This window comes from Alternaria triticimaculans (genome assembly GCF_023758025.1).
Source record: "Alternaria triticimaculans strain BMP 0046 chromosome Unknown scaffold_7, whole genome shotgun sequence".
Taxonomy (NCBI): domain Eukaryota; kingdom Fungi; phylum Ascomycota; class Dothideomycetes; order Pleosporales; family Pleosporaceae; genus Alternaria; species Alternaria triticimaculans.
The window spans coordinates 143,106-162,492 of record NW_026055964.1 but is presented as its reverse complement, the minus strand read 5'-3'; the positions used below and the strand labels follow the sequence as shown (position 1 = coordinate 162,492).

At 53.4% G+C, this 19,387-nt stretch overlaps 2 protein-coding genes across 2 annotated transcripts; one reads left to right on the top strand and one right to left on the bottom strand.

The window, feature by feature from the left end:
- Positions 1 to 5,821: 5,821 nt before the first annotated feature.
- On the top strand, positions 5,822 to 7,108 carry J4E78_005450 (uncharacterized protein; the record flags this gene model as incomplete). Its single annotated transcript, XM_049366070.1, has 2 exons — positions 5,822 to 6,466; positions 6,521 to 7,108. The coding sequence occupies 2 exons, from the start codon at positions 5,822 to 5,824 to the stop codon at positions 7,106 to 7,108; spliced, it is 1,233 nt and encodes a 410-aa protein (XP_049221796.1).
- A 3,027-nt stretch (positions 7,109 to 10,135) lies between these two features.
- On the bottom strand, positions 10,136 to 11,713 carry J4E78_005449 (uncharacterized protein; the record flags this gene model as incomplete). The annotated part of the gene is made up of 4 exons (XM_049366069.1): positions 10,136 to 10,219; positions 10,407 to 11,156; positions 11,210 to 11,287; positions 11,663 to 11,713. The coding sequence occupies 4 exons, from the start codon at positions 11,711 to 11,713 to the stop codon at positions 10,136 to 10,138; spliced, it is 963 nt and encodes a 320-aa protein (XP_049221795.1).
- Between the last annotated feature and the right edge of the window lie 7,674 nt (positions 11,714 to 19,387).

The window sequence follows — 19,387 nt, the reverse complement described above, 5'->3', positions numbered from 1 at the left end:
AGGAAATTCATGTGGAATCAGCGTAAAAAGCACATTGGAATTACTGGAAACAACAGCTAACAAGATATGCTACGCTTGAACGCATCAGGATACCATCGCTATGCTTGAAGCCAACACCGCACTCGATTAAGACGCTCAAATAAAGAGAGGTATGCTGGGTATTTAAGATAATAGACTATAGGCGAGTCCATATCATGTGCAGGAATAAAGCAAGAACTCAACCAAGAAAGACACCGGAACTCCAGCAAATCCCCTTCCATAACTCCAGAATCATGTCCGATCATGTAACCTGGCAAGATCAGCATTGTCTCCTGAGTCTCATGGCATTAGAACTCACCACTGCTCTCGCCGCTGCTTACTTTCCGCCGATCAATCCGCACTCTCTATTGTCTTGCATCATCCCAGACTTTGCAGCCATGGCACCTGTAGTGATTGCTGCAGAACGCACAGCCCGGATCCGCAGCAACACTGTTGTTGCCATAACATGAGCAGCATTGCCAACGCCACACTGGATTGTTGGGACGTTCTGTGTATCGACCGCCGTCGCCCACTGGAAAGCGTGTGTTGAGGGTGATTGACGAAGCGTCTTGATGAATACCCGAGAGCCTAGCCGTATTCGAGTGAGTCGCAGGGGTCGCAGCATGTTGGTGCGAATCCGAGGCTGGGGCAGCGGTGCTGTAGTTGTAGTACTCCGTTGCGGTCGGGCAACCATTGCAGAGGTAGTGGTTGCAGTTGGTGCATGCTGAGACGAACTTCGTGTTGTGAGGGCCATCCCGGCAATTGCAGCAGAAAACAGACATCTTGTCGCGAAGCAGCGGTGGTTGTTGGACGAGTTAGGGAAGAATGATTGTTGTAACTGGCAATGAAGTGTGTCTTGTGGAATTTTGAGATGTTTGGGAACGTTGCGATGCTATGAGCTTATGAGAACAAGAGAAGACGGCCTTCAATGGCATTTTATCTTGCTACTTAGGTATCCCGAGTCCCTCGAAGGACGCTCCGCTATGACATCTCTCCTTCTGGCGGAGACTGAGCCACGCTCGCCCCTTTGTGCCCTACAGTTAGCTTCCTCATCCTCCCCTCGTGCCACTCGTGATTTTGCTTGCAGCACTCATTTTGGTGCCTCATGTTCGCCTGGAAGCTAGGACAGGTCCTCCGAAACTGACCCACTGGCTCCACAATCAGCGGTCAACGTACGTCAGAAAGCTCGCTCATGACCATAACTAAGGAAGAGTGTCGTGAGAGAATACAACGGCGGCGCTCCATGATGACATTAGGGAAGTAACAAGGCAGGCCAGGAAAGAAGCCGGTCGGAGACCGGAAGAAAGGGCACGACGGAGCGGAACTAGCGGTGGCTGTGCGAGAAGGCAGTAGGCAAACTGAGGCGGCATATTGGGCTCCACTGCGGATGTTGAAGATGTTGTTCCAGCCTCGTGCCATCAGTCCTCAGGCTTTTCTGGGCGCCAAGAGAGGTCCCTCTTCCTGCCTCGCGTGTGCTGCAATGACGCGGCCCCGTCAGCCACTTCGACGAAAAAGCAAAAAAGAAAGAGCCCTGGCTGGAACCATTAGGCAGAACTCAAGAAAAAGCGAGGATATTTGTCCAATCATACGTTTTATCCAAACCGCAATTTTTTAATTCGTTGCTGCAGTCGACTTTGTATATGCAAAGAAGCCTGTGAATCTCCCGCTGAGGGTGTCGTGCTCCATGCTGAAACAAACGTTCCTGCATCCTTTCTGCAGTGTATTCTGGGATGAAGAGCCGAATCTAGTCTGCATACTGCAGTTCGCACTTCTGCTCACCACGCGGTCCCCGTTTCGAGCGATGGAGGCGCATCGCTTCAACGTTGTTGCGGGAAGATGCATGCGGCCATGATAGGAAAGTGGCAAGGTTGTTATGAGAGTGAAGCAAGCAATGATGAGGAGAATTCTATTGAGTAGCGAACTGTAAATCCAAATAAACTCCAAAACCAAGATCCGTAAAGCGAATGTGCCGGGTGGTATGTGTCGTGCTTGTGGCGGACCACATCATGTTGTTGCAGGAACGAACAGCGCCATGTAAGCTATGCTTTGTCGAAATGCTCCAAATGTCCAACAAGTCTACAAATGTGGTATAGTGATTGAGAAAGCAGAGAAAGCGATGAGTAACGAGAGATCCCAATAAATAACCCAAGGAAAGAATATCCAGGAGAAGAGAGTGCCGCATAAGTATGAGCAGGAGCAGCATCAGAAGTGACTCTTCGTGATGATGTTGTCGTTGATGGTGTTTGTCGCATGCGGTGACGGAATACAAAGGTGTACGAATCCGCAATCGCATTTAGTACGTTTCTTCGACTCTGCATGAACCGCATATCTGATGGTTACAGCTCACACAGATGTTTTGCCAGACACTGATAGGTCCATCGGAACAGTTTGAGCAGAACCACACTTTTTCTCCATCCGTGGGAGCGGAATCATGATTGTACTGCCCGTTGACATCGGAGAGGCTGCTTGGAGGCGAAGTAGAATCTCCGCCGAATAGGGGACCAATGGGAAGCGCAATGGCACCGGTATGAAGCACAGAAGTATGGCCAGCGTCGGTCAGGGAAGATGGGGTGGCGTCATGGCGAACCGGTGTTGCTTGGTGACATTGGCCAGATATCGAAGAGCCGTGAAGATCATGCTTATGGAGATGGCGATGGGGAAGGGAGGTGTTGACCATGATGTAGATATAGTAGTGATTTTGGTAGGCAAAGAGAAGTTGATAGAGCGAGATATAGTGGTAGTTCTTGAGAGCTCGAGGCTTGAGGGCTTGAGTGGGTTGTGTTTTGAAGCGTTGAGAAGGCGTTTATGTGTTTTTAAACAGTTGCGAGACCAAAGCTACGCTGCTGCTTCGCCATGTTCCTCCGGAGGCGCTGCGCACCGCACTGATAGTCCTTTGAGACATCAGAATATGCTCGAGCGCAGATAGGGTGGCGGCCGATATGAGGCATACAGGCCTCAAGGGATACAATGAAGCAAATCCAGTCGTGAGGTGGGGGATGATGAAGGACCTCCCGGGATGTATGATGCATCAGCCACTCTAAATGGCGATACTCCATGAGCAACTTCGCTCGTGATGTCAATTACGTTGATATGAGAGTCCTCAGGTATTAAGACAGTGTTCTCCATGACGTTATTGGCAGTCGATGGGTGGCCTAGGGTTGTGTGATGAATAACTTCGGGGCGTGACAACTAGGTCCAGCTCCAGGAACGTATCGATAGGTCACCAAAGGATGAGTGGGAGGCATGTTGGCAAGGGCGAGGACGTTTAGAGTGACGTGCTCCACCGTCCGGTATCCAGGTAGATGGGCCCAACGGCGCCCATCGATGTAGGGCAGCAGCGGCCGGAGTTGTTACATTGCATGATTTACCTGGTATGCCTCTCCAATTATGGCAGGGCTGATATGGCACGAGCTGGCGGAACAAGATCTAGAACTTGGTGTAATTCTATCGTCATGAGCACGTGAACGACTGTGGGCCCGACTAAACGCTTGCTTGGGCTACCCTTCTGGTACGCGGCCACCGGATGGGTGCATGCGAGAGGTGGAGGCCGAAGGAACGACCAGCCAAAGAACTCGTACTAACGCTTTTTTCTCTTAGAAGGCACGCCAGGGCCGCCAGTTCTATCCAGAGCAATTGTGGGGACTGATAGCATTGATGCTGATTAGGAGAAAGATGGAACGCCTGCCATCTGCACAGACCAGGAGGCGTCCGAATTTTCCTCGTGACCGTGTGCATTGGCCGGATTATCCAACGAGTCTCGTTACCAGCACGTGTGGAATGGATGACGAACGTTGAACGGTGCCAGTCTTCAAAGAAATAGACGAGGAGTCTGAGTACGATGTTTGATAGGGCCTACATAGCTCTGCCTGAATAAAGATTGCTGCGATCGGACAAAACTGGCCGGCGTTGAGATACCCCCTCGTGGAGCACGCGTCTTCCGTGATGAAGCCACCGTTTGCCTCAGGTAAAGGCGCAGCCGATGCTACATGGACATGCCGCCTTCTTGGCTCGACTAGGCAGGCGGTTCCCGAGACCAGGGGCGAATATAGCTGAGTAGGGTTGGGCTCCATCTGTGTCACTTGCAAGCCGCCGGAAGGTTGAGAAGGCCGTACCTTACTAAGGAGTTCATGTATATTCGCACAGGTCATAGCCGGCTGGGCTAGTCGTATGTGTGATCTATTTCTGCCGGTGTGGATGCCGTCGCCAGATCCAGTGCCCGTGTTCTTGAGGCCTGGTATGCGGCCTGCCCTCTTCAACAGCCACTGACCAGTGCGGCTGATGACTAGTCGGCACGTCCATGATGTTACCCTAAGAGCTTGTCTCGTGCTTTACGAGCCAGGATACTCACCGAATATCCTTTCGCGTACGCCGAGGAGGCAGTGCTGGCAGCGGTAGGTTTACCGGCCCTGGTGATAGCCTGTTCATCGACGGCCGGGCACGGCTGAATCGAGGCCGCTGGCCACATATTGTAGCAGACGAACAAGACCGTGCCGAACATATGCTGAGAGTTCGGGTAATCTACCTGAAACCTTGAGATCAACGGGATTCTGGAGAAAAGTGCAGACAGACTTACATGGGCTGGAGCCCAGCATTTGCCACTTGAGGTAACCCCAAGGCTCTCCGTGGATTCTGCCTGATAAATACGAGGCTAGCCATGGGGTCATAGATGGCCAGCGCTGCTAAGTTGCTAACATCGGCGGGCCGCGGGAGAGTCGATGGATCTTTCACCATTTCATGCAGGGCGCAGCAGGCATTATAACTAGACGCGTCCGGAGCCTCGTGGAGAAGAGCCGCATAGAGATCAGCTTGATGCCGCGCCTGTTGTCAATCCGTGACCTCCACATATCCATATCGTAGATGATGTCTCGCCGCAAACAGCAATCGCTGGTCCTTGTCGGGGCCAAAAAGGCGGCTGCCAGCGTGTCAAAAGGCGAATGAAGCGCGGGAGATGATGCTCTACAAGGCTGTATTCCAGCTCATCTACAGCCTCGCATAGCCGGTGAGTTCCAATGGGTTTAGCTCAGTCCTTAACTTGCACCCATGCTACAAGTCCAAGAGGAGTCAATGGTGGACATAGACGCTGTAGGCCCAATGCAATATAGCCTGATCCTGCTCTTGCCCGAATGGTCTCATGAGAAAAGGAGGAGAGAATGTGAAGGTTAGGGAAGGCTGAGAAAGCTCGTGCGGGGTCTGTGTGCGGGTCATGCAAGTCGATGCACGCTGGCTTTTAACGCGTAAGCAGACTCCTTGGCTTCACTATGCTTACAGAAAGCAGGATCGTAGGATATAACACTGGAAATGGCATTATTGCCGGCCGACAAGAGCATTATGGTAGCGTTGATAGCTCAATTCGGTATGTGACGAGAGTCGGTGGTGGTGTTGTGCCGATCTTTCTCTTCGTGCGACGTCGGTGGATGCCGAAGTTCTGCCGATTGGACGAGTCGCGCACTACGCGTCGTCGGCAGTCGTGGAGAAGCGTCCATTGAGATGAGGCATGTTGTACATAGGAGTTCAGCAATTATTCGCGATGGTTGTAACAACGCGTTGTCCTGTCTTCCCCATGGCTATTTCCGAATGATGATGACGTCTCTTGCTAACCAGCCTCGGACTAGCGGGACAAACACGTGCGCGAACTTCTTGGCTGCGCGCTGGGCGGCTTCACGCCGCTGTCGTGCAACAACCGGGAACGTCAGGCCTTCTCGAGGGCTTCGTCGACCACCCGTCTTCGCGTGCGACCCCGACTATCTCAATTTGCTCTTTCTACTTCTTCTAGTTGCTCTCGAGCATTTCGTATAGCCACGCGATGGCACCCCCGTCAGTCATCGGCTCCCAGAAGCCTGGCGCGACAGACACCACAGCGATGGAACAGAACATAGGCCAGGCCACCTCCGTCATACTACCGCTTCTGGAGTTCGGCGCCCTAGGATACGAGACATATGTCGTAGTCTACTTAATATGCGTCCAGTACCTCATAACCCCTTCGGAAGACATCCAACGAGACTTCGGCATTCGGCCGCGACGCTCCACCGGAATCGCACTCATAGTCGTCTACGCTATCCTACTCCTCCTCCTCATGGTAGCATGGCTGCGTCTACTACAATTGGTCTGGTCGAAGCCAGACCTCATACCTCTGGGCAATCCTTCGGTGGACAAGGCAGATGCGAGTACGAAAGGCTTCGGGTTCGACCAATACGATGCATACATTTGCGATTACCAGGGGGTGCCACTCTGGTGCGAGAGGTGTCACAATTGGAAGCCGGACAGGGCACATCATTGCAAGGAACTGGGGCGCTGTGTGAAAAAGATGGATCACTACTGCCCATGGGCCGGTGGAATCATAGCGGAGACTACGCACAAGTTCTTTATGCAGTTCGTGGCGTATGCGTCGCTATATACGACCTTCACTTGGATTGTGGTGGCCATTTTCTTTGCGGAAAGGAGCTCCAAGGTGCGCTCAGAAGCAACCCAGTGCATGCAGCAGCAGCAGGCTAACACATCGTAGATGGGCTCACGGCCAGGGACATGGATCGGCGCGCTCGCAACAGCTGTGCTCTTCAGCATCTTCACCTTCACAATGACCTCTATGACAGGCTGGAATTTGATGATCAACTTCACCTCGGTCGAAGGCATCCAGCGCGGCGGCATCCACAACATCGCCTTCCTCATATCGAACCCCTCCCCGAACCCCGATACCGCTGCTCCACTTACTGCGACACCAACGACGTCATCCAGTAAACATCATAAAAAGAAGTCTAGCAGAGACGTGGCAGAAGAGAAGGAACTCGACAAGGAGGACTGGCCTGTTCTTACCACCGTCACCCGCCTCCCGAACCGATCCTACGTCGTTATGCAGACTAAGCCTTTGGAACACCCCTGGTATACAACCCTGCTGCAGGGCTGGAAAGATACCATGGGCACGAACATAATAGACTGGCTATTGCCCTTCCGCCAGTCTCCATGCAAACAAAAGAGTCATCGTGGAGAGTTTGAGTGGGGTGAGGTGGTATACGACATGGCGAAGATGTACGAGAAGAAGAATCCAGGAGCCAGTCTTGCTATTCTTGATGAGACTAGGAGGTCAAGAAGATGACGTTGATGAGGGGTCCATTTCTGGGTCCATTTTTTGCATTGCTTCTTTTTCGGTAAGCGACTCGGGCGTTGTTATATTTTTCCTCTTAGGATGTGATACCCATGTATGTTGTTAGTCGTAGGCTGTACATAATGGTCCGGTGGAGGAAATGCTCATCGCATTTGCAAACACTACTGCATACTGGACTGAGTGACACAAGTCATACTGTCAAGAGGTGATGGACCTCCCTTATCACAGCCACTCCATCCAGGTTCGTCATCCTTCCTAAACCCCACGTCAAAACGCCGACAAAAGCAAGTCATACTAACAGCAAAAAGCTCCGACGACGTTACCCTCACGTCGCACAAACATCCATCGCACGAAAACACTCCACGTGGCCCATCCCACCCCCCACCCAATCAACCACCCCGCCCAACCCACCGTCCCCATGATAGGCCAAAAAGAAAGTCTGGTACACCACGACCAGCACCGTCCCCCGCCGATCCCACAGGCGATCAAAACAAGTTTCCGATGCGGGTAATCGAAGTTCGCGAACCAAACTCCTGCTTCTTCTGCCCGATGCCGCTGCCTAACGGTCCTTGTTTCCGTGTGGTGGTCGCTGGGGTTATGGGGCGTTGGGCTGTGGATCTGCGTGTGAGAGTGCCTGTTGATCAGTTCTAGATGGTGAGTCGTGTCGTTACTTTCCGGGTCGTTGGGGAGAAAAGTTTGCAGCCTGCGGAGCTGCGGACTATGGGGCGTAAAGTTGGTATGAAAGCATGTACGCGTAAGCTGCTAGAGGCTGTGGTGAGGTGGTCGGTGATTTACTTCATGCGCGTGGATGATAACTTGGAGTGTATCTTGTGGCCGTTACGCTTACTTTGTCAGAGCGCTCTTCATCTAGTCCAAGTGGAGGAGAGACCGTGAGTTGCAGTCATTGTTATGCGCTCGTCGTCGATCTGGCCATGTTGCTCGTACTCGTATTCCTATGGTGGGATCTACTATCTCTGTGGTCTTAGCCGCGCTCGTAATCTGTGGGTGTGTGACGTCCAGCTAGGCTGCAGTACCGCCAGTATCTCGAGTCAAACGGTAATCTTGACTCTTTGCGCGCAGCTATGATCGACCACGGTATAGCTCGGGACTTACCGCGATACCGACCGTGGGTGATACGAAGGATGAAGATCCTCATTTCATCCGTCGCAGTCAACCCCGGGAAACTATCTCGCGCTTCGCTTCGCATCGAGATCTGCGCAACGACATGGAGATGCTCATCCTCATCTCATCAATGTAACGCGACTATCAGCTCCTGGGGCAGGGACTGAAAATTGACGTTTTGTACTACGACTTTGGCAGCTGAAACAATGACAGCCATCATGTTTGCCTGATGCCCCATGCGCCGCCTGTGAGGCTGCCGGTTTCCGGACAACGGTGATCGTGATTTCCTCCAGGAACGTTTCAGTCTACCATGGTACTATAAATGGAGACATGCTTCCCGCAGACTATACGGCTGCGTCTGAAAAGGCGAGAGCTTGGACCTAGTCCTTCCGTGTTTGCCATGAACGTGCGTCAGGCCGCCCAATCCGTAATGAGGTGTTTACAAGTTGGGTAGTTCACGCGAGCAGCTGGTTAAAGTGAAGAGTCAGCTGAACTTTTGAGTTCTTCTCCACTCGCCACGGAAGCCTCCTATCAATCAAGACGTGAGTGTCACTGTCAATAAAGTGCGCGACGGCTGTTCCGGTGTCACACCTATAAACTTGCTCTGAATGCCGACAGGTGTGATCCCCTTACAGTACGGGCCGCTCCATGGTATCCCTGTCAGCAGTGATTTTGGTCACGGTCCTTGGTTTTCGGGAAAGATGGTGGAGCGAGATTCGCAGGGCAAACCCTGACTCCGATCCCCCAATGATGTGCAGTGTTTCCCGCATCCAAATAGTGAGGGGTCAATCCCAGAAGAGGATCATAGCAAGGGTCTAATGCGACTTCATTCACCGGACTATGTGGAGTCTCTCCGGCTGAAAGGCTGGTTATCGAGTTCTTGGGCCAAGTGGAGTGCGAGTGAAGTTAGTGTGAGTGGCGCCCCGGCCTGTTTGATCCTTCACATCTGGAGGAGTCGGCCGATTGAAGTCGGTGGAGTTTTGATGTGTTGAGATTCGATATCACGAAACATGTCATGGCTCAACTTGTTCATACATGTTGCCGGGGTCGTTACTTCCCGAAAGCACGAGCCCTCTGCCAAACGGCTGGTGTTGCCTCTCAAGCACCACCGTTGTGTGTCATGTTTTAACTCTGGGGTTTTGAAACACCGGAGCTGTCGATGGCGTTTGAAGCGTAGACGCTAGATCGGTACCCGCGGACACCAGGGGGATGTCCGTTTGAACTTCCGCATTCGGCAGTGTGTGGGCCATGAGACCAAATCTGGCCATTCGCGATGAGGACGACTGGAGACTGCACTAGGCAATCAATAGTCTGGAGAGCGGCGGCATACACATGTAGCGCTCTCCGGGTTTCACCATGATACTGCCTGTAAAGTCTCTTTCAGTGGTTGCGGAGGGTTCACGATTCTCACACGAAGCGGGTTAGGACAGTGTCTGTGAGTCTCGTAGAGCTTTGGTGAGAAGATCGCATTGTGATTAGGCTATGTAGGAAACAATCTTCGAGGCCGAGGCCGATGGAAAACAACGCTGTAGCAGTTCCAGTATGCTGCGTTCTTAGCGCAAAATGCGCCCCAACTCCATATCCCAAAACGCTGATGTATACTCCGTTTTGGGTCCCAGGGTATTCGACTGAAAGAAAATGGCCAGATCATCCATGCGCCTGGTCAAGGTCGCAATATCCGACATTGCCCGCACAAGGCTGTGATGATACAGGCTGCCCAAGAAACAAAGGTATCCAGATGCTTCTGGTTCCACCAGAATGCCGAAAGCGGAAGAGAGAGTAAATGATGTGCGCGATTAAACTCGTCATGATGAAGGTTGAATGGAAGATTCCGGTGCGTCCCAGCGCCTACTGGTCGGTCGCGCTTTCCTTGGGCGGGCCCATTTGCGTGAGACACTACGCCTCTGGGCCATTGGCTTCACGCTCTCGCTGTTCCTTTTGTGGAGCACGACGACGAGCGTTGATAAACCAGTTGGATACCTAGTGGATGTCAGCACTTTGTTCGGTACACAGACGTAAACTCGTGTGCATGCTAGAAAGGATTTGCGAGGGTAGCAAAAGGACCGACAGCACGCTGTAGTCTAGAGGATGTGACACTGAAGGACAGGAATGGCAGATGTAGTGAGGGTGTCAAAAAATAACGTTGGTGCTGGGACAAGTCACGTACCTGATTGAGACTCAATCCAGTCCGGTTGCAGAGCTCCATCTTCTGGTCTTCAGTCGGATAAGGCGATGTTCGGTTGGCGGCGAACCAATCTTTCAGCAAGTTGGTAGCTTCTTTGGGCAGGTTTCCTCGGCGTTTCCTGTTGAATGCGTTGTGATCAAGGCCTACGTGCTGCTGGAATCGGATATCGCCATACTGGGAGTCGTAACTTGGATAACCAGGTCGAGTAAAGAAAGATTCATTCTGTCGCTCGTAGCCACCGTAGACAGCAGCTTGGGGTTCGTGGTAGTAGCTGGGTCGTGGCTCGTACATGCCACCTTGCTGAACCATGGGCTGCTGGAAAGGGCTCTGCCCGATAGGCTGCTGGAGAGATGGTGGTACGTAAGACATGTGGCCCTGGGGTGCTGGTGATGACTGATGTCGCATGTGCGGGTTCATAGGCATTGGCTGCTGCTGGGGTGCCGCGTATGAATGACTTGGACGATGGAGCATGCCAGATCCGACGGGCTGCACTGCGTGTTGCTGGGCGATGCGGGGTGAGTAGCCAGAAAGGGCAGGGTCAATAGCACTGCTCATTCGACGGCCCTGCATAGGCGGCTCGTAGATATCGCCGAGCGTGTCGACGCGCCTTCTCTTGCTGTCTGACCAAGATACATCTTCAAACTGAGGTTGCACGTGGGGAGAGCTTTCAGCAGAGTCATTTCGACGCTGAGGCGTTCGCGGAGGTGTGGTGGTCCGCGTAGTGTGGAGAAACTGAAGAAGTCAATCGCCTGCGGATGGCATACATCGGCTGGAAGCGGACATACCTCAGAAAACGAAGGAAGTTTGCCAGGAAAGTTTTGCTCTCCAGGCTGAATGGGCGGTGAGCTGCGCATGTGGTGGTTCTGTGATTCTGTCAGAGTGGTGCTCGACGGTCGTAGTTCGTCGCCATCGACTGTGTCGGGAGTAGTCGTAGGCAGGCGTGAGTCGGGCAGCATTCTCGGCTCTGGTGAATGCGATCGGCGGCGTGTGGGCAAAGAATAGGAGCGCGGCAAGGCGAGTGAACGGGCGTTCTCGCCAAGTGCGTCCGCAAAGTGGGGATGGCCATAGTACTGGGCAGGTGCGCGGGGGCAGGCGAAGGGCTCGGATGCTCTTGCCCTCAAAGTTGCACTCTCCTGCCCGTGGACACGGAAGGGATCATGCAACGCGGGCTCGAGAAATCGCGGAGGGATGGGAGTGGGCTCGTGTAAAGAAGAAGGAGACTCTGGTTCTTGACTTACCGCAGCGACCATGTTAGCCAGCGGCCGTTCGGCAGGATGTGCAGAAGTCATCTTGCGCGAGTGCAGCGGTTCACAGTGACGGTGCGGAATATCTTGGAGAGTAAGATATTCCATATGTGCAACGGCAACACTGCTTAAATACTCTAGCATGGACGCGTTAGCAAATAGTCACTTGTGTATCAACGTCTCCATGGTGAGTGGGCGGACTGTCTTGCTCTCCCAAAGTACTGACAGCTTGGTACCGCTCTTTGGCTGGCACCGTTGAATGCCATCACCCACGAGCGGGGTCCCATAGGACGATAGGCAGTTGGGCGGCATTACTCACCCAGGTATTATGGTAGTGATGTAACAATTAACTCGAAAGGGCGACCAAGGGTCCGCTGCAGGACTACCGAACCACAGATTCTATATCGCAGATATATGAGTGGTGAAGGCGTGCGAGGGATTAGTCGTAGGATAGGTATCGTGGACGAGTGGTGACAAGGGAGCCGGCGCAAGCACTCAGCGATTCGCAAGAAGATAGTTGGGCGTGATGGGGTCGTGATGACGGGTCCGAGGCGTTTAAGAAGCAGCAGCACCGTGAGCGAAGGAGGCGTTTCTAGGCTAGGAGGGACTGCAACGGGCCGTACATCAAGCATGCCCTGCGATCTTGCAGCACCAGAAAGCGCGTCAGGGGTGATGCCAGTTGGGGCCAATGAAGGACACACAAGCGTGTTTAGCACCACGTCTGTGGACTTGACAGGTGAGGGTTAAAGTTTGGTCTATATTCTCCGAGCGTGACAATGCAGGCTCTGGCCGGACGCAGGCCGAGCGCAGGAAACAAGAGACGCTCAGTCTACGCCGCAGATTTCGAGGCACGAGCCCGTCGGTGCTGGAGTCGCGCCATCTGCTGCAGACGCCATTGAGCGTCGGCCGGTGTCTCCACTGCTCGCATCGTCGCAGATCTCGCTGCTTCTGACTCGCCGCAGGCAGGCGCAGGGGTGCCAAATGCCTCTCGCCCATTTCGTCGCACCCTGCCCGTCGATTACCTCATCCGCCCTCCCACACACTGGATGCCGCAGCAACCTCACAGCGTGCCATCGCGGCGGTAGCCGCCTGTGGCCAAGCATTGGCCGACGCGGTCGTTGTGGTCTGGCGCCTCGCGGTCGGCCAGCAACCACAAGCAGTAGTTCATCGACACCAGCCTCGCCATAGGTCGCTACCGCCTACCCCCATCTCAAGCCTTGCGCCCGCCAGCAGCAAACCATAGTGGTAATTGCGTCGAGGCTAGCATCCAGCACACGCTACTAACTCTCGCTGCTGCTGGACCTGACTTGAACTCTCCCGGGCACCGGTGGCACGGTACCCTTATGGTTGCTTTTGCCGGAGATATCTGAATCGACAGAAGCAGCACAGCATCTAGGGCAAGTGGGGTAGGTGCAGCGCAGCAGCATCCAGGACATGGCCGCGGGTTGCACTCCAGTCGAGAGCGGAGTGTAATCCGACGTTATGAGGGCTGCGGTGCACCCCAGAGCCACGCTGACGGCGTGTATGTCACCCAGCACAAGGTACGATACCCGGCAGACAGCTGCCGCAGGACAGAACCAGGTCGGTGGCTGAGCGTGGTGGACACTTGTGCAACGGAGCTTTTCCAGCATCCAGGAGCGGGAAGCCTTGGTGTCGTGACGGGGTACAGAAGCAGCTAGTGCTGCAGCAGCGAGCTTTGGGAAGGGAGAAAGAGGCGTTCGTCCGGTGGGACAGGAATAGCAGCTAGAGCGACGACGTAGGAGCGCGGGAGATGATGCACGGCGTTCGATTCTCCACCATGTGCCAGGCACGACTAATTGGGGAGCCGTCGCCTGCAGACCCTGAATCAGTTGGCGAGTAGTGCAGCAGCAGTATCTGCGAGACAGGTTGCGTGTGCCGTCTGGAGTCGGCGTGCTGTCTGCCAGTGCCTAATACACGCACGCAGCCGTCGCCGTGAGAGCTCGCTGTCGTGGTGGAGAGCCCCTCGCAGTGCGGGCGGATGACAGATGTCAGGCTCATGCAGACCTCTGACGGTGGCATCGTGCGAAGAGGTGCGACCTTGTCTGCGCCGCCATGATTGGCACAGGGATGACTGGCACCTTCCCGCTCTCGGGGTCGCGCCTGCCCGATTCGCTGATCGCTTCCCGCTAGCCGGCCGATCAGACCTCGCACCTGCGCCTGGACGCCAGCCCTCGACATTCAACATCCGCCGTCTCGCGTGCCGGGTCGCTGCCGTCAACTGAGACCTTCTCCACGCTGTCGCCGTCTGCGCTCGCCGTCTTGCAACTCGACGCGACACCACGGCAAACTCTGCGCTGCCCTAACTGCGTCTATCGAAATCTACGAAACTTTGTCGCGCCCCACCATCCCAATCCTTTCGCGTTGTGTTTCGCGCTTCCAAATTGACGTCGACGCTCGCAAGGCTCTAATCTTGCCTTTGCTGCGTCGTCATTGGGTTCGGCATCGCTGCCGAACTGCAGCGTTGCCATTATGCTTCGGCGCCACACCGACGAGATACCAACCTTGTGAACTGCTTGCACACCTGCATCGTCTGTCCTGACCGCTTGTCGGCTCGTGCCTGCTCCCACTATCTTGGCCGCTGTCCGCACTCACCATCCCGGCATGAGGGTAAACCTCCCGCTCGGGCTCGTATCGTTTTCGACCCCCTAGAGTGGTGGCCAGGGACGCTCGCACAAGGTCCGCTGCGCTTCCATCGCCGCAAGCCATCGTCACACGGCAGCAGTTGACCGCCTGACAGTCCGTCAACTTTGCTTCAGGCGGCTGCGGTTCGTTGTTGTGTCGCCCACCGTCTCTGTGCTATGGCCCAGGGGGCTGTCAAACTGCTGCAGTGTAGCACCGCTTCGATACTAATAACTAGTACAGGGCGCCTTCCGATCTGGATCATCAGTCATATCAAATATGCCCTACATCCACAACTGTCTTTGCACCTCGTGTGGAGATGGCGCTGCCGCCCCTTGCTGGCGATCATCTAGGGCGGGGAAGCCCTTGCATTCCAGGTTGCGGTTCTGTCTTGATGAAATGCAGCTGCCGTGACTGGCGCCGTTGCACCAGACGGAAGCCACGAGCGCCATCTGCTGCGCGGACAGACCTCGAACCAGGTTTCCAAATACTCCACGCACGCTGTACCTCAACATTTGCGTCTTCAACAACCGAGATTACCAATCGAGCAGTCTACACGACAACCGCATGCTAGTGTTTGCCCGGCGCTCCATATTCAAAGGTACGTTGAGGCTCTTTGGATTTGGAAGACGACGAGACCTCGTCCGCGGCCTCCGAGACCGGTATCAATGCTTCCGATAGTTGCAACACTTGACGTCTTGTACTCGTTAATCATGGTGGCCTACTACGTCGCCTGATTATCATCATGCTCACCGCTCAATCGGCAATTGACGTGCAACCGGTCTGATTTGGTCTGAACAACCTCATCGGAAGAAAGAGATTGGAGCCCAGTAGCATGACGATAACTAAACAAGTGGGCGGGTGGCATTCGTAGCACCTGTACCAGGCTCGCCTCTCGCTATAGATACAGATCCGTGTCCGGAATCACGGAACTTCCATCCTCATACCAACGAATACTGTACCTGCAATTAATGTTTTGACTGTCCGTAGCGGACGGTAAGTCATGCAAAAGACTTGATTCAGAAAGAGGGGTCTGCACAAAACAGTTCCACAACACATGGTGGCGTGCATGCGTATCATGCCCCACTCTTCTTTCCGGTATACCAGCATCTTGCCCAGTGAACTGATGTTTTATCTTCAACAAACACTGCAGGTTCATTTACCCGGTATCTGGGTTTCCTTCAACAGCAGTGCGCACTTCTACTTGCAGGCCGAAGTGTTTTCAGGCAAAATGAGCAACATGTGCACTGCTGGCAGTCATCGACTAAGATCGTACTTGTTGAATCCACGCGCGTCCGGCTTCAGATGTGGAGAGATCTCTTAGTCCAATCGTCATTCTTCTAGCGTTGATATGTTGTATGGTGAATTTTTGTTTCAGGGAATGACGTTGCCATAGGTTGTGTAAGGGGTCCAAGGACAATACTTCCCCATTCTCCATAGCTTTAGATCGTTGCAGTATCCTAGATTTGCGCTAACAAGATGAAACGATAGGCAGCAGACACTTCAAGTCAAAGCTGTCAGCTATGCGGAAGCTGGACGCCTTGAAGCCAGAAGCGGTCGATCTGGAGAGTGTCAGACGCTCTTCTAGATGGCGCACTTGTCTCTCAATAGCATAGTGAAGGCTATCGCGATGCAAGTGCGTTGTTTTACCTGGCACTATCTCGCTGTGTACTGGTTTACTGCACGCTGCTATGGCTGTCATAATCTCAATACACTTTGGGGTTTTCAGCGAATCGGCATCGCTCCGCTGATGCTTAGTGTGTGTCGCCTTTATCTGTCCGAGGCTCAAAAGCATGATGCTAACCAGAAAAGCTACAGTTTGGGGGCGTCATCAAGATCCCACATTCCTGGCCCACTAGCTGAAGATACTATCGGAGACCCACGGACCTGGATCAGAGATCTCTTTGTAGATCGAAGCCCTACAATCTCGCTCCAACGTGCACTAGATACATCGCTAGAACTAACATCATCTTCCGCACGCGACAAGCGAACGCAGTCCTCAGCGGAATTGTCGCCGTGGAGTCTATCGGTCATGTTTGAACAATTTTAAAGGCACCGTCGTTGCTTGCATGGAAGGCTCTCGTTAATGGCAGCTTAGAGCTTCGCACTTGTTTCGCATTCGCGTTGGTATGCAAATTCGCAAGCATGGTAATCTAGGTAATGTCGGCTGTGAAATTTGTCACTTCCCCATGTTGAGCGGACAATTTCCCACTGTCTCTTACGCGCTAGGTGCACGTTCGCTTCCAGTCGAATGAGTTGTGACCTCGGCAGCTGACGGTTGCCAATTAGGCTTGGTTCCTGCATATGACTAAGCTGCGCGAGCCGCAGATCGTTGGCTCAGCCACCTTCGACCCTTCTTTTCCCAGCTGAGATCGGCTTCACCTGCCGTTCGCACACATCTGCTGGCACTCATGCTGCAAAATCAATATTTCGGACGGCCAGGGTAGGCGATGCGACCGCTACGACTTGCCCTGGCTGCAGGACAGCATGACGCAGTCGTGTAGTACCTCCAGAAATCGACGGGTTCGCATTCACTCCCACATCACTATTCAACATCACTATTCAACACTACAAAGTGACATCTTGACAGCTCCCGTCGAGCTGGATCATCTACTTCCCGTCAACTAATGCTGCCAAGCGTAGTCGGCTCGGAGAACATCGCTCGTGGTCATATACGCGGATTAGCATGCGAAAGAGAACCCGGGACAATCAAGATCTCTTGGCACGGGAACAAGAGTCTAACGCCGATCCGGCGTGCGGTTACCATCAGCCGCAGTCGGTGCTGATCCTGATCGTCCGTCTCCTGGGAGAGCGCCCCACAGAAGTCGTTGACAACTCGGTAGACAGTAGACACAGCCACAATCCCGCCAGGCATCCCTTCTGCAGTTCCATCGCGTACCCGAAGATCAAGCACTGAGCAGAATTTTCGCTACGAGTATTGCGGACCTGTTTTACGCGAGAAAACTACAGCATGCGGCGCAGACTAACGACGATGGCCTACTGCATTTGGACCTGCGTGACAGCGCACCTGCATCCATCATCTGGGACTCTGTCCCCACCGTCACCGGCCGGTGAGCTCTACGCTTGTTATCCTCTAACCACAAGCTCCAGGGGTGCACGAGATATCACTACTATATCTTGTTGGTGCATGATGGCTGCAATTTGTGTGTAAGTTGTGCGCATGGTACCGTCGTCTCTCTATTCCAGACCTGGCCAGCCTCGAAGCACTGGCTCGGGATGTAAGGATGATCGGTGCCGTCTCCGTTTCGCAACCAAATTACCTGCAGTGGCTTCAACGCTAACACGTGGCTCTTTCGGAACACCTTCGCGGAATGATGTGATAGCGGGAAATGGTGTCGTTAGCACAGGGTTCCGACAGGCTCCGTTTCGGGGCATTTACTCACACCTTGGTACGTCAGATGTGTCGAAACGGATCACTAGGTGCTCTAACGCCAACCTTAATTCCAGCCAGGCCTGGCAGGACCTACCTCTCCCGGTCACAAGGTAGACCCCCGCTGCACTTCAAACATCTCGAACAACGACAATCGTTGTAGATGAGGAACCTTACTATCGACTCTCCTTTACTGTGCAGGTGTCGACAGCGTATCCTAGATTTCTAGGGAGAGAGAGCGTCTGCAACCACAAATGACGAACTGCAACCACGATCTCGTGAGAAATGACGTCAGGCCTCCATACGAGTATACGAGATCGAAACCATGCTCTTCATCGAGGGGAGATCTCAGCGCAACGTCCCCCGCCGTCACTGTCAACGGGTCTCGGAAACCTCGCCTATCGCGGTACATCAGAACTGAAAATCCGCAATGTAACTGTGTATCCTGTTGCATGCCGCAAAAGCGTAAACACCGGGCTGAGCAGAAACGCTCATTGCTCCGGCGCACCTCATTCGTGCGCCTCGCTCAAAAAGAACCCACCACCAATCCACATCGCCACCCCCGGCCGACAGCGTACTGACAGCATGCGATGGCGGAGTTGCGCGATACATTGCAAGGTTTTAGGCGTGAAATCTGTCGCTCTTTTTTTGCTTCTCCCGTACCGTTGGCTGTGCAGTGTAGATCAAGAGTTGCTTCTCTGTCTTCCTGGGCACGCGAGTCCGGCCAAGCCTGGCGGAGATGCCTCCGCAACGCCTCGGTACAAAGAAAGGGAGAGCTTTTAGGTAAAGGCGTTCAGCTGCGTATAGGTGCTGTACCTAAGGCGCATGCGTTCAGGCGAGCATCGCCGGCTGAGGGTGTGGTGCTCTACTTTCAAGTCCAGAGCCACCTTTCTTGCTTCCTTTTTCGATCTCTAGGTGGTGATCTCTTCGACTGCATCTCCGGCGTCGTTTGCAGAGGGGGCTGTGTGCATGATCCAAACTCCACGAGTTTGGAATGCCACTATTCGCAACTATGCATGACTGCATTAGAACAACACTTGACGTCGTTCGATGAGTAAACGTCTCAGGCGGGTACAGTGCCCGCACGTGATTGACTGGTTCCACGGGTTAGTGCGACTTGTATATTAGCGCGATTGATTTGTTTCAGAGATGTGATATCGATTCTTTAATGAGTGTACATCCGGAGCGGAAAGCCATTCGTTCACCCCGGGCCTTCTCTCGCGGCCCAAGTCTCGATGCACTAGTTTAGCCATAGCTCTTGGTAGCGTTAAGTACCTTTTCTAATCATCTGTGAAGAAACTCTGGATTCTGGAATCAATATTGCTTATAAAGACGATCGTGATGATGAGTCTAGCTACAGGCCGAGGCTCGTATTGTGTGACTTGTACGTATCTTTTACACTGTTAATTTTGAAAGAGAGCAATCTAGCCTCTGCAATAGCATCGCTTGGCCTACGTGCAGCTTCTCGGCCTTGAATCGATGCATGATCATGAATGTATGTGTAATAATGATCTGAGAATGACTTCAGAGCTTAACAGATCATTTCTCAGATACTGATGAAGACCGTTGTTGACATGCGTCAGACATGGAGCAGCAGCTGTAAATGCATGCTAGTCCCATCGCAGGAATACCTATGTACACATTATTGCTGGATGTATTGTGCCGGATACATCTGCCCAGGCATGCAG